This window comes from Chrysochloris asiatica, unplaced genomic scaffold (assembly GCF_000296735.1).
Source record: "Chrysochloris asiatica unplaced genomic scaffold, ChrAsi1.0 scaffold00002, whole genome shotgun sequence".
Lineage (NCBI taxonomy): Eukaryota > Metazoa > Chordata > Mammalia > Afrosoricida > Chrysochloridae > Chrysochloris > Chrysochloris asiatica.
The window spans coordinates 29,943,988-29,958,048 of NW_006408520.1; the positions used below are offsets into that span (position 1 = coordinate 29,943,988).

A 14,061-nucleotide genomic window follows, 5' to 3' on the forward strand; every position below is an offset into this window, starting at 1 on the left:
TCTTTCACGGTACCGATCTGATTACCCAGTCTAAGTGTTCATTTATTTAACAATTCACCCTGAGTAAAGTCAGCTGTATGTCTTCAACATCTAAGTGTATTTTAATAATCAGGGCAGTTGTATGTAATCCAAAAGCTTTTCATACATCTTATTTTCTCCAGCGCCACTTTCATAACCTTTCAAAGAACAATCAACCACAAAATTGTGGAATTCCTAAAGTGTCACAAATTACAGTTACAAAGTTTGAAAATGACCAAGATCTACCTAGGGCTGATGTGCTATTGAACAACGCATTAATGGAGTCTAAGATCTTTCCTTGTCTACAGCTTTCAGGCTGCCTCGGAGCAGAACAACTTACATGTCTATACACATTTTAATCCCCTTTTACCAGAGACGAAGGCTACCATTAGAATTCCACCCTTTTTCTGAAAAGTTGTTTTTTTACAACACTTCTGTGAGCTGGAGAGTTAATTATCTAACCAGGGGGACTGTCCAGGACAGTGTTTGATTTAAAAGGCTCGAGGCTTTAGGTGCTCAATTAAGTAGCTATCGGTCTCAGACTGGACTATAATGGGCTCTTTTCTCTTTAACTCAAGCAACGGGGAGATATACCCCAGGTCAGGCTAATTAAAGCCAGGGGAGTCTTTAATTGTGATGACAGAATCGGTTTCAGTTTCCTTTCTTTGGGTCCTCAGTCCAAGAAGGTCGTTAATATTTCAGCATTTGGGCAATGCAATCAATCACAATCATCAAGAGGTTCCTTATATGGGGAAAAGGGAAAAGGAGGGAAAAAAACCCCACTAAACCTCTGCACTTTAAGGGTGCTTTGCTCTTATTTGAAGAACACGTTGTAGTGTTAGTCCTGTTTGCAACCTCAGCTCCAAACTCTCCTTGCTGACATTAAGTGATGGAGAGCAAGTTGTATTTTTAGATTAGTATCAATGCTTAGGCATCTTTCAGTAACTTCAATGACCAAGAGGTGGGCTCATTTTCACCTGCATTATTACCTCAAGCAAAATACATGCAATGTGAAGTGCTACCTGGCTGTTTTCTCAACTGCTTTCAGACAAGGAGTGGAGCGTTTCTAAGAGTGTGTCTGAAAGGTATACATTTGTACCTGCAAGTAAATATCAGCAACCTATCTGAAAAGAAAAATGCACATCCACAGCTACTGATCCAGAAGCAATTGGTTTTCCAGCAGGTTCCTATATTTAATCTAAATTCTGCACCAGCTATATTAAATGTAACAAAGAAATGCAAGCTAGAAATTATGCCTGGAGCCAAGTCCATTAAAGGTACTTCGGAATAACTAGAGACCAAGCACCTTAAAAGCACCAGAAGCTATTGATACTTAAGAGGGGGGCTGTGCATAATTGCAACTGCTGCATTAAAGAGGGGAGGGAAGAAAAAAAAAAAATCAGCCAAATTACGCTTGGTTAATTCAGAGTAACAGATCTGCCCCCAAGTGAATTGGAGGCCTTGAATTAATTCTGTTATGACAAATCAAGATAAACGTTCCCCCTAAATTGCATGCGATTTAATTAATTTTTGAGATCCTGGTTTTCTTTTTTTTTTTTTTCTCCTAACTAATAGTTCACATGCTCCTGCGCTGTCATTGTGCTTGAGTGGGCAGACTTCAAAGTGATATTAAATAACCAACTATTAGATTTACCTAGCACGTCCTATTGGAAAAGTGCCATTTAATTACCTAGCCTGTTCAATTAAAGGGACAGCATTCTCTGAATATAGCAGCTTGCTGTTGATTATCAGGGAAAATGAACTCGCTGCCTGGCGGCTTCTCCATTCCTAACACTACCATCCCCCCCACCCCCCTTCCCCAAACACACCCTCCACCACCAACCACCACTAGCCCGGGCCCCTGGCCCCCACCGCTAGCCGCACCGAGCTCACTGCGGCTGCGGGCGCCACGTGAACCGACACGACAGAGCGCAGTCCGGGGAAAAGCAAGCTTGGCCCGCTGGCCCAGCGCTCGTCCCCAAGCGGGCAAGAAGCTGGCAGGCCGGTGCCTTGGCTTCGGCCTCAAGTGGCTTGGGACCCCAGCTCTGGGCTGCAAGGAAGAGCTTGGAAAGGGTCGCCACCCGGGGCTTCCGGCAAGTTTCCTCGTCCTCCCAGGGCTAGGAGCCCCACCCGTCGGTCTCCTAACTTCCTCCTCTGGCTGCCTTTCCGCACCAGTCTTCAGGCCCGAAGTTGGGGTGGAGGAAGGAGGGTACGAGGAAAATGAAACGGAGTTGGTGACGCTTGGGTTGAGCTGGGCGGTAGGGAGTAGTTAAGAAGGGTGGCAGTTTCAAGATTCTCTGACTTTTGTAAAGGGGGAAAGAGGTTAGCAGGCGTTGGTCCCTTTAAGATCCGCCCTCCCCCTCCTCTCCATTCCCCCTACCCTAGCCCTTTCCCTCCCTCTCTTAGAGGCCAATTTTGTTAATTAAATGTTTTGTTTGCGACGCAGCTCTCATTCATTGCAGACACGTCATTCCGAGCAGATCTAAGCCAGAGACCAGATCTCATTAGATAAAGCCCATCAGAACTAAGAAAATGGAGGAGCCACTAATTAAAGCTTTTAATTGTGCGGATTCGCTGCAGCAAGGCAGCCGCTTTATCTGAAATCTTGGAGGGAGAGGAGGCAGAAGTCCAGCTCTACCCTATAGACACTTGGCCACAGAGGGCTAGGGGGCTGGGGTAAAGGCTCCTATCCCCAGCTGGCTTCTCCCAGTTCTCCCGGAGCTTTTTAGTCCAGATATTAGTTGTTTAAAACACACACATAAATCCTTCAAAATCTCATAGTTTACAATTCCCTAAATAAATCATCCTATGGTCCCAGCCTAGCTGAGGGGTCCCTTCACCTGGTGGCCAGCAAGCAAATTACACTCTTCAGTGACCCATCTTAGGGAAGTGAAAGCTTCTCTTAACAAGAAGACTTGGAAGAAAACTGGGGAAGGGTATTTGGGAAATACCTTCCCATTCAATCTGGGTCAGTAAAGGGAGGAAACACTGAATGCAGACTAAAGATCTTTAAACTGGGGAGAGGCTTTCAGATGGCAGGTGAGCCTGAGCAAAGTATGAGCCAACAAATTTGGTCCTGAGTTCGAAATCCACTCTCTCATGGATCTGATCCTAAAATTCTCAGCACAGCATCCAGTTCAAGAGCAAGCCTGGTTCAGGTTCCCACATTCAGAAGCAAAAATAAAGTTGAGGATGTGGATTCGATTACTTAATGCTCAAGGATAGGCACACATCCTCCATTAATCCACTGCTCCAGTAAACAACGGGAATACATAAAATGGGCATTTATATTTGACCAGGAGAACAGAAAAGGGAATGAAGATGAGTCCAAGGAAGCCACTAGCCTAAACTTGTCCTGAGGGAAATCAGAAGTGAAGATTTTTGGAAGACACTTGGAATCTGCACCATTCACGAAATCTGAGAAGCACTGTCCATTTTTCCACTACAAACCAGTTTTGCTCTATTTAATTACAATACTGTCAAAGCCCATGGCGTTGCTCTCAAGGAGCAGAAAACATTACACCCATGCTCCTCATTTTCCAACATTTACTTCTAAAAAGACACTCAGTGAAATTAACGTTGAATTAACGTTGCCATCTTAATTTAAAAATAAGATGCCCTCTCCTGTCCTGCATTTCTTCTACTTTGCAGATTGACGAGGCTAGCAGAGTGGACATAGATTGCATAATCAGAACAACCAAATGCCATTTTACTCCATCATTTTTCACTAATGATATCACTGGGGTAAACATACCCATACTCTGCTCTGAACTGCATTGAAATCTCTTGCAGTATCAGAAGCACAGTAGAATCACAACGGGAGCTAAACTTTGAACAGAATATCTAGTCCATTGACTCACCAGCACTGAAGAACAATTTTTTTAAAAACTAATCACTATAAAGAAAAAGGCTTCAGGCAGAAATTTAAATAGAATGCAATTCTTAAAAGTGTGCAGTTCTCTAGTAACATCGGTGTGTGTGGGTTTTTGTTTTTTTTTTTTAATTACTGGATGTTGAAACAGAACACCTCCTAGAAGCATTCATGTGCATCAGTCTATCAAACCATTTACTCAAATTAAATGTGTAATCCTTCAAATGCCTCCTTTCAAATTAATGAGTTTAAGTAGCTTGAGTTCACCTGAAAAGATCCTATAGGCACCTGACCTCCTGAATTCTTTCTATTAATTGCGCTGAAACTTGTTGGAAAAGACTGCTTACACGGACATACAAATGTTCCTATACACTGCTTTAAAGTCCAAGATTAGTATAATTCTATAGCCTTTTTCAAAATCTCTTTTGGGCAACAAGGGCAATGATACAAACAATAACCAAAAAAAGACCAAAAACCTGAACATTCCTCAGTTGAAGAAACTACACATTCTACACTGTTAAACCACACACTAGCATTGAGCATTCCAAGCCTTGAAGTAAAAGTATGAAGAAACGTTACCACGATTTTTGCTTTTTTTAAAAGTTTTTCTTCTTTCCTGACAAAAATTCCAAGTCTTTAAACTGATGGGTAATCAGCATTTTTCACAAGGAGCACAAAGAATGAGTCATAGCTTTCCACTCAAAAAAGTTTAAAGGTGCTTATGTAAATATCACAATTAGCCATCACCATAGGCAAATCATTTCACACTAACTACACTTTTATTTTTAAGTCAACCTTTTGTCTCTCATGTTTCTTTGTGGGTGCCTACAATGCTTTAGGAAAATAATCTAAACTCCCACTTCTAAAGTTTATGTAGGCAAAGGACCTTTTGTAAATTGAGTCTGAGGGCTGAACATTTTGGTCCAGACCTTTCACACCTTAGCAAGCCTTTAGTCCCACCAAACAGTTTTTGGTTTTTTTTTTTTTTTTAACTTAGTATGGTATTTACCTTTAAAAACTGGAAGCTAACACCTGCTTTTTGAACCCCTTAAAAACCAAAAGGTTTGGGAGGCTAAGGGTGAAATTTATTATTATAGGCGCCCACTCCTAAACCCATGGGAACCTTTGGCCTATGTCATTGCTCTGCTCATCCATCTTGGGTTAAAGACAGCAAAGTCTTACCTAATGTAGTCAGTTCTGCAAAGGATCATGCCGCTTTTGGTGTAACAGGACGTGCCGATGTCGCCCAGCTGTGCCTGGCAGCAGGAGCACTTGAGGCACCGGCTGTGCCAGTAGCTGTCCATGGCATAGAGCAGAAAACGGTCCGCAATCTTGCCCCCGCAGCCTGCGCACCGCTTCCAGGAGAGGGAGCCAGCCGTCACCGGGGGCGGTTGCGAGCTGCTGCCCGGATTCACCATGGTCTGTGGAGGGAGGGAGGGGACAGGGAGAGACAAAACAGGGGCAATGTAAAAGTTAGTAATAACCAGGAGTGAGACCAACAAGCCCAATCCTACCTTGAACTGCTTTAAGGAATAAACGGGGCTAGGACTGGAAGGAGGGTGAGGGGTAGAGGGAAGGAGGGAGGCTTGCCGGCAGCAATCGCCTGTTTACTTTTCTCAAGCTTTGTTCTGAGACCACGAGCTTCTCTCAACTTTCCAGCGCTCTGCGCCGCTGACAATTTCAGCTATGGTACTGTCAAAACTCCGAAAGCGAGGCTCTGGCAGCGCGCTCCACCCCTCAAGGCGCCTCCTCCCAGCCCCCGCCCACAGCCCCCTCCTCCTCTACCCCGCCGCCCGCCCCCAGCAAATGAGGGTCAAAACCACCCACTGCCGCGCCCAGCTCCTCCTTAGCCAAGGGGAGTGGGGAGGCGGCGACCACGCGGGTCTCGCCGGAGCCCCGTTCCCTCCCCAGCTCTGCTCTGGGAAGTGCAGCTGCAGTTCACAAGTTGGAAATAGTTCGGTTTCTGAAAGGGAGGAGGGAGGGACCCGCTGAGGGGCGACGGCGAGCGTGGTGGTGGGAGGGGAGGCGAGGGGCGGGAAGGGGAGTGCGGTGTGTAAAGTTGCGAAACTGGTTTTTCGTATTTTAAACAGCACCTTTCACATGCCATTGTGCTGACCGCCATCTCCCATTATTGTTCCAAATCTCATTTCATTTTGAAGATCAATGAGTGTTTTCTCTGGGTTTTCAGGACACAGGCAAGAATAATAGATCATTGAACTTTAGGATGCCTGTTAACTTCCTATACAAACACTCTCCACTTTGGTCTCCCTAATCTGCCCTTGATCAGCAATTTAAATGCTAAAGCTTTGTTCCTCGCCCCCCCCCTAAAAAAGGGGGGGAGGATACAGATAATATGCTAAAAGACACTATTAAGGAATGTACAAAGTTAAATTCGAGCTAGTCCTGCTGTCACCAAAAACTGCTTTAAAAAATTCCCCACTCTGCCTAATAAATGCCACGAGAGAAGCAACTGGGTTACAATATAAGAATCAATTTAAAAGCTTGGCCTAAACCGATTAATTTGCTGCATCCAATCCAGAGTCCAATAAAGTCCTAGTGTTCCTCCAGTCACTTATTCTATAAAAAGATCAAGTTATTTACTGCCAATTAAGCAGCCAGTTTTGTCTTTGTCCTCTGTAAACCAAGAGTGTAGGCCCCCCCGAGGTTCCAGGCTATCTGCTCAAGACATTCAGCTGATACCTCAGAAAGGAGAAGGAGAACTTTGCCTGTCCACGGCCCAACTTGGCTGCTGCAAATTAAAAAAAGAAAAGAAAAAAAAATACTGAGGGGAAGGGAACGAAACAAGGACTCCGTTTCCTTAAATAGGCCGATTTTAAACACATTTCCTCCGAAAGAGTCCCGGAACGTGTGTCCAGTGACCGCACAATAAACCAGAATAAGAACTGCACCAATTAAGCTGTAACAAAACCCTGAGACTTTGGAAACAGGACCACTCTAAAACCCATTAGCATTGCATTTATCCGAATGCATCATACCTTTATGTAAATTGATTTATCTGATGCATTTACTCGAGGAATTGCTTTTTGTTACAATTTCAGCCCTAACCCAAATGAATCTGCATTTCCTGCCCTAGGTCTTTAAACTGTTTTCCCCCCAACGTTTTAATCGCTCCGAATTCCTTTTTAAAAGGAAAGGAGGGAGGAGATTCCAAGCTGTACCCTGCCCCCATCATCTCTGGTGAGAGGTAAATACATATGTATATATATATATATATATATATATATATATTTTTTTTTTTTTTTTAAAGGAAACATTACACTGAGAAAAGCATCCAGTAACCCCATTAGCTAAAGCTCTTAAGGACAAGCAATACCTTAATGCTGATTAAATCTAAAAGAGATGAATCAAGAGGACTGACCAGAAACTGACTCCCCTGATAACTAAGGACGGGCCCTCATCAAGTTTCATTTAGAGTTGGAAAAAAAAAAAAAGAAAGCTTTTAAGTTAAATAGGCTTATACTCTAGTAATTACATAGCCAAGCAATTTAGGTCCTGGGATAGTCAGTGAAATAGAAAGCAGAACTGACAGCTAGAGGCAAAAATCTGCCCCCCTTTAACAACGTCTCTGGTGTTTTTTAATGGAGACCAAGGGAGGGACAAACGTAGTGCTGGCAATTTGTAGTACAAAAATGGATGCTTAATTCATGTCTTGATTTTAATTAGGTGATTCACCGGATTTCTCCTGGATTGGAACAAAAGACTTATAAGCCAAGAGGAATTTTTGTAAAGACTCAGCAATACCGAATCCGGCTCACTTGGATCCTTTCTGCCACTGTTTCAAATACAGGGTTTATTAAGAGAAGGGGGTGGGGGGTCAGGACTAGATCCCCCACTTCACTACTTTTCATACTTAAGCCTTTATCTAGGCACCTCCGAATGAGCACCCTATGAACTAGAAATATCTCCAACCCCCTCCAAGCACCCCACCAGCCCCATCTCCGAGAACCCTTTTGTAAGCAGGAACCGCTACAAAGCTGGCGGCCCGGGTCTGCCCTCCGTGCTAGCTCGCAGGCCGTCCTCGGTAGTTTTCAGACTCGCGCATTATCTAAGCCGACGTATTGTTTACTTGCAATTTGGGACGGTCAAGGGAAGGAAGCCAAAGAAAACAACCCTAGTCCAGAGCAGTCCCCTCTTCTCCCCCACACCAACGCTCCCTGCCCACGGCTCCTCAGTCGCCCCCTTACCTGCTTTTCCCCTATATTGCAATATTGCGAGAGGCTGCGGCGGCGAAATGCGAGCGAAGCCGCTCGTCTTCCAAGGAAGGGGCGCCTCGGCCGGCGGAGCTGGAGGGAGGGAGGGAGCCTCGCAGAAGCAGGAAAGGGGAGGAGGGGGCCAAGGGCTTTTTTTTTTTTTTTTTTTTTTTTTTAATGCGTTGCTCTGAGGCTGGATTGGGGGCCCTGCGTAAGTGGCAGCCGGCAGGGAGCAGAAGTGTCAGTCTCGGTCCTCGTCCTTCTCCTCCGCCTCCGCGCGAGCAGCTGCAAGAGCCCTCGGCCCGCGCGGCGCGGCTTCAAGCGCGGCGCAGCGGCAGCAACTGCTGCAATCGCTGCTGCAAGTTTGGCAATGTGGCTTCACTTTGTATATTCCCCCGCCCGACGGCCCCCGCCCCCGTCCGCGCTCCTCCTCCTCCGCCGCCTTCCTCCCTCCCGCGCGCTCGCTCGCGCGCTCGCTTGCTCGGTCTGGCAGCGGCGGCTGCTCTACCGAGCTTCCTGCACCTTCAGTCGGGGAGCAGCCGCAGAAACAACAGATTCGGTAGAGGGGGCACGGAGGCCAGGAGCCGGACGCGCCCAGGAGTTGGGGAGCTGCGATCGGCCGTGACCCGACACGCTGCAGCCTGCGCCGCTGCCGGGGCTGCTGCTGCCGGGCTTGGAGGCGGTGGCGGCGCTGGCCTTTAGCCGGCTCGCTCGCTCCCTCCGCGGATCTTACACATGTGTTACTGACAGAGCAGAATCCCAACTACTCCCCGGCTCTGCCGCCGACGTCAGCGACCCTCAGCCACTGGGCGGCCGGATTGTTCAGGCGGAATAATAAAACCTGCCAATCCGGGGAAGGACAAAGGGATGACTAAAACGAGACTCTAGGGGGCGGGGAAGGGAACGAGGCGGGGGGAGCGTGCGGTGAAGAGAGAAATTCAGGGCCGGAATCTGGTGGGAAGGAGTGACTGGGGCGCCCGGGACCCCGCCGGAGCCGCTTTGCGCGGCCCCAATAAGGAACAGAGCACCCTCACCTGCCCTTACAGCGCACTGGGGAATCTTGGGACTCCACTACTGTCCCCTCGGGAATTGCCCTTCCCTTGCTTGGAGAAGAAACACTTAGGAAACTTAACTTGACATCTTTCCCTTCTCGTTGGGCAGAAAAGTCTTACTGAAATTTTAGAGTGGTGGATCTCTCTCTGTCTTGCTCGCTCGCTCGCTCGCTCTGTCACACACTCACATACACACGACGTGCAGAAGAGGTGGTTTGACTTTCGAGATTTATGAACCTTAATGAAAGTTTTGTTAGAGTAAAAACCTAAAAAAGAGAGCGATAACTACCGAAATCCTGTTCACTTGGCCCACTTTCCTGGGTATAAGCTTAAGTGCTTAGTAGGCATTTCAGAGATACCTGTCAATTGCTGGTGATAAACAGATCACATCCCTTATTTTCAAAGTTGAAGAAAACTTCAGAAACAAAGCAATTGCCCCTCCATCCATTTCACCCACCGGAGGATGAGAGGCCGAATTTCTCAAAGATCTCCAAAGCAAAGGAGGTAATTATAAGAATCACAATCGTGCAGACTCTGGAGAATAGGAAATGTCACTCCTAGTATAAATCAAATTTTGAGGAATGCTTTTAGGGTGCTAGTCTGAGAGTCTCTTTCCAGGGCAGAAGCTCAGCCTAGATGCTTGAATACCTAGCCATTTAACTTTATTTACGTTGCCAAATAGGTTTAATAAATCTTCTATCTGAGGCTACAATTAGGTATGATTATTATTAGTTAGTTCCGAAGAGATTTTTCTGGTAGAGGTTATTATGAAAGACAAAACCTTCCACTAAGTATCATTAAGTGAAACTATCCTTGTGGGACAAGTTTTCATACTGTTTTACACATTGTACAGCTAGATTGAAGAAAGGAACCTGCTTGAGTATCTGGCTTGACAATGCAGATGTTAAACATCCATGACTTTAGAATCTGTTTAGAGTATTTCTGTCTTTGAAACCACCAAAATTAAAGCTGCACAAGAAAGAACATGCATTGACTATAATATCAAATAGGACATTTTCAATACCAGTTAAAATACTCATTTCTTTGTATCACTTCTTGTTGTGTGCCTTTGACTCAGTTCTGATTCATAGAAACCCTGTATAGGGGTTCTCAGATCCTAGCACCTTAAAATTGTTGTTGCTAAGTGCTTTTGAGTTTATTTAATTTTATTGATTGGAATTTAACATTGCACTCTTCATGATCATTTCACTTACTGCATGTATGAAAAGTTTTTTTATTAAAAAAATCATCAAAACAACAATAGCAATTAAAATGTCCTGTACAGAACACAACTTCAGATGGGTATGACTAAAAACTGCCAACTTAAAAAAAAAAATGTAATGTTTCTTGAAAGTCAAGAAAACTCAATTAAACCAAATAAAGAAAGGAACTCATAGACAGTTAATATACACATTTAAATTTTCTGGTTTAGTTTCAATTTGTTAGTAATTTATAACAATCAAATTGAGATGACACAGGAATTTAGTGAGTTACAAATTATGATTTGTAATGTGTACATAAATTTTCTTCTGTGGACCTTAATTTTTCTCTATAAAATGAGGGAATTAAACCAAGTGTTTTTTGTATTTTTCCCCCTTTTTAAAATTGTTTTCTTAAATAGAATGCATAGCTCTGTAATAATAGTGGTTTGGTGTTGTTTTTAAGTGCCATTGAGCCAATTCCGATCCATAGCGACCCTGTGTAGGGTTGCCAGGAGCTGGCCTTTTGGGTCAAACAACTTTGCAGCCTGGCACATTAACCCACAGCACCACACCAGGACTCCAATAATAGTGGTACTTTAGTTATTTCCTGAAGTGCATACACTACAGTGAAATGATAGTTTAAATGTGAAATGTGAAAAACTTAACATTATCCATAGGATCCAGGTAGTTTATATGGAAGGAAGGAAAGAATATTGGATGAAACTTTTAATATACACCTCTAGACTAGGAGGGGCCTACATTTGAGGTGATCTACATTTGGGAGTAGTATTTTGTCTCTGGAGTCCTAGTGTGGCATTGTGGGTTAATGCGCTGGACTGCAAGATCTACGTGAACCACAAGGTCTGCGGTTCCAGCTCACTAGCAGCTCCTTGGAAACCCTGTACAGGGTCACTATAATTCAGAACCAACTGGACGGCACTTAACAACAACAATTTTGTCTTTGATTATGTGTGGAGCAAAATCTTTACATATATGGATATGATAGGAGTACATTAGCAGATAGCTTTATTTGTTGATGTTGTGGTTATAGACATACAAAAGGTAATGGATAACAGTCTCTCTTCTGAGGGGTAGGAAATAAATACTTCACTGTAATCAAAATTCAGGTGTACTTTAACCACAGCGCCACCTCTGGGTAGTATTTATTTCTGCAGTCTTTACATGTCCAGGTAGTTCCGTGGTTAAGCAGCTCTGGTAGCATAGTGGTTACAAATTGGGCTGCTAACCTCAAGGTCAGAAGTTTCTAAACTACTAGCTGTTCATTGGGAGAAAGATGAGGCTTTCTGCTCCCGAAAAGATTTACAGCCTCAAATACCCTATACAGGGTCGCTATGGGTCGGAACCAACTCCACGGCATACTACCACCACCAGTGCAGTGGGTAAAGCTGCCAACTGCTGACTGACAGGTTGCCAGTTTTTGAACCTGCCAGCTGCTTCAGGAAGAAATATGTGGCTGTCTGCTTGTGTTACGACTTGAAAACCCTCTTGAGCAGTTCTCTCTGCCTGTAGGGTTACTAAGAATCAGAACTGAGTCAATGGCAGTAGGTTTGGGGGTTTGGGCTGTTTTTCTATTCTGGTCAGCAAGATTTTTGATCTGAAATGCCTATTTGAGTGAGATAGCATTGCCAATATTTTATTTCCATTGAGACTAAACACATAAAAACTGTTATGTTGTTGCTGTTGTTAAGTGCTATTGAGTCTGTTCCGACTTTAGCGGCTCTGTGTAGGGTTTCTAACAAGCAGCTGGTGAGCTTGAACCACCTACCTTGTGATTCAAACCTATGCAGTCCAGCACATTAACCCACAGCACCACACCAGGACTCCAAAAACTGCTATATGAACACAAAAATTATTCATTAGTAAGGGAGTTTTGTATTCAGGTAATCTTCAATCAAATATAAACCAATACTCAAATTAATAATCTTGGCATAAAGTAAATTTTCCTGAACCAAAATAATAATGCTATTATACCCAGCATTTACTGATGTCATACAGTATTTAAAAACAAAGGTTTATAACAAATTCAGCATCTCCAAAAGAGTATATTCGAAGAACCATCTCCTGGTTTTAAATATTGTTAATAAAAATTTTAATGTACTGTCTTTTGCTAGTATTTTTACCTGATGCTGTGGACTTGATTCCAACTAATAGCGTCCTTGTAGAACACAGTAGAACTGCTTCACAGGGTTTCCAACGCTAGAAATCTTTGTTGTTAAGTGCTGTCAAGTCAATTCCAGCTTATATAGATAGACCCCATATAGAGTTTCCAAGTTGCTGCTGGTGAGTCTGAACCACTGACCTTGCAGTTCAAACCAACCCTGTGGTCTAGTACTTATCCTATAGCCCACACAGGGGAATAGAAAGCCTCATCTGTTTTCCATAGAGAAGTTGCTGGGTTTGAACCACAGACCTTGTGGTTAGCAGTCCCATGCTTAACCCACTATGCCAACACGGCTCCTTTCAAAGGATGTATTGTTGTTGTCTTATTAGAGTATTCCTTAAAACAAACAAACGACAAAAAAAATCCAAATGACCACATTTGGGGAATGTCCCACCAATTTGCCAATATTTCGCAAGTTGTTTCCTAACCTTTATTTTGTTGTTGTTATTAAGTATCATCCAGTCCGATCCCAGGCATAGCAACCCTGTATAGGGTTTCCAAAGCTGTACATCTTTTCAGGAACAGAAAGCCTTATCTTTCTTCTGAGGAGCAGCTGGTGAGCTAGAACTGCCAATCTTATAGTTCACAGTCCAGTGCTTATCATACACAGTCACTGCACTCCCTAAAACTTCTTTTATGGGGTAATATATAAGCTTAATGAAGAAGTTGATTTTATTGCAATAAAATAATTGAAAGGTCACAGAGGAAAACAAAGACCTTTATTGTGATTGGAAATGTGATTTAAGATGTAGATTTCACATTTAATTATTCTGTTTGGTTAAGGCATTCAAAATACCTTGAGATGTTGGAAAAGGTGAAACAGTTGTTGGAAAAGAGGAAAGCCTATGTGGCATGTATTTTGCCTGATATACCAAGACCACCTTTATTATAGTGGCAGGAAACTGCATAATTTTCTTTGTATGTGTTTATCAGGGTAAAATAGGACATTAAAATCCCCCAAATCTGCCTCAGAACTACAAGAAAATCTTGATATATCAACATATTTCATAGTAATGATGAATAGAAAAAATAACTGGACTCACTTATAGTATTTACTTCTAGGACTGAATTCTGTTTACAGTATTAAATACAAGTGATATTTACCATATATCACTGCAACTAAATTATCAGGCTATGTGCATGAGTCTATTATATGTTCGCTGTTGTTGTTAGGGGCCATTGAGTAGGGGCTGACTCATAGTGACCCTAAGCAAAACAGAACAAAATGCAGCCCTGGCCTGCGCCAACCTCACAATTGTTGCTACATTTGAGCCCCTTGCAGCCACCACTGTGCCAGTCCATCTCATTGGAGGTCTTCCTCTTTTTCTCAGATCCTCTACTTTACTTAAACATGATATCCTTCTCAACGGACTGGTCTCTCCTGATAATATATCCAAAGTATTAGAGAAAAAGTCTGGCCATCCTGGTTTCCAAGGAGCATTCTGCTGTACTTCTTCCAACACTTCAAAGATTGGTTCGTGGTGCTCTGGTAGCGTAATGGTTATGAATCGGGCTACCAACCTCA

General features: G+C 43.6%; 1 protein-coding gene across 2 annotated transcripts in view; it reads right to left on the reverse strand.

Moving 5' to 3' along the window:
• Positions 1–8,853, reverse strand: part of LMO4 (LIM domain only 4) — a 17,494-nt gene extending 8,641 nt beyond the window's left edge. The window contains exons 1-2 of one of the 2 annotated variants that reach the window (XM_006830982.1): positions 8,095–8,853; positions 5,072–5,310 (exon numbers count right to left, since the gene is read on the reverse strand). In XM_006830982.1, coding sequence (XP_006831045.1) covers positions 5,072–5,307 — 236 coding nt within the window. In that variant the 5' untranslated portion in view covers positions 5,308–5,310; positions 8,095–8,853. Of the gene's footprint in view, positions 1–5,071; positions 5,311–5,500; positions 5,650–8,094 lie in introns of those variants that run through there. The other variant, XM_006830983.1, reaches the window with a different exon arrangement.
• Between the last annotated feature and the right edge of the window lie 5,208 nt (positions 8,854–14,061).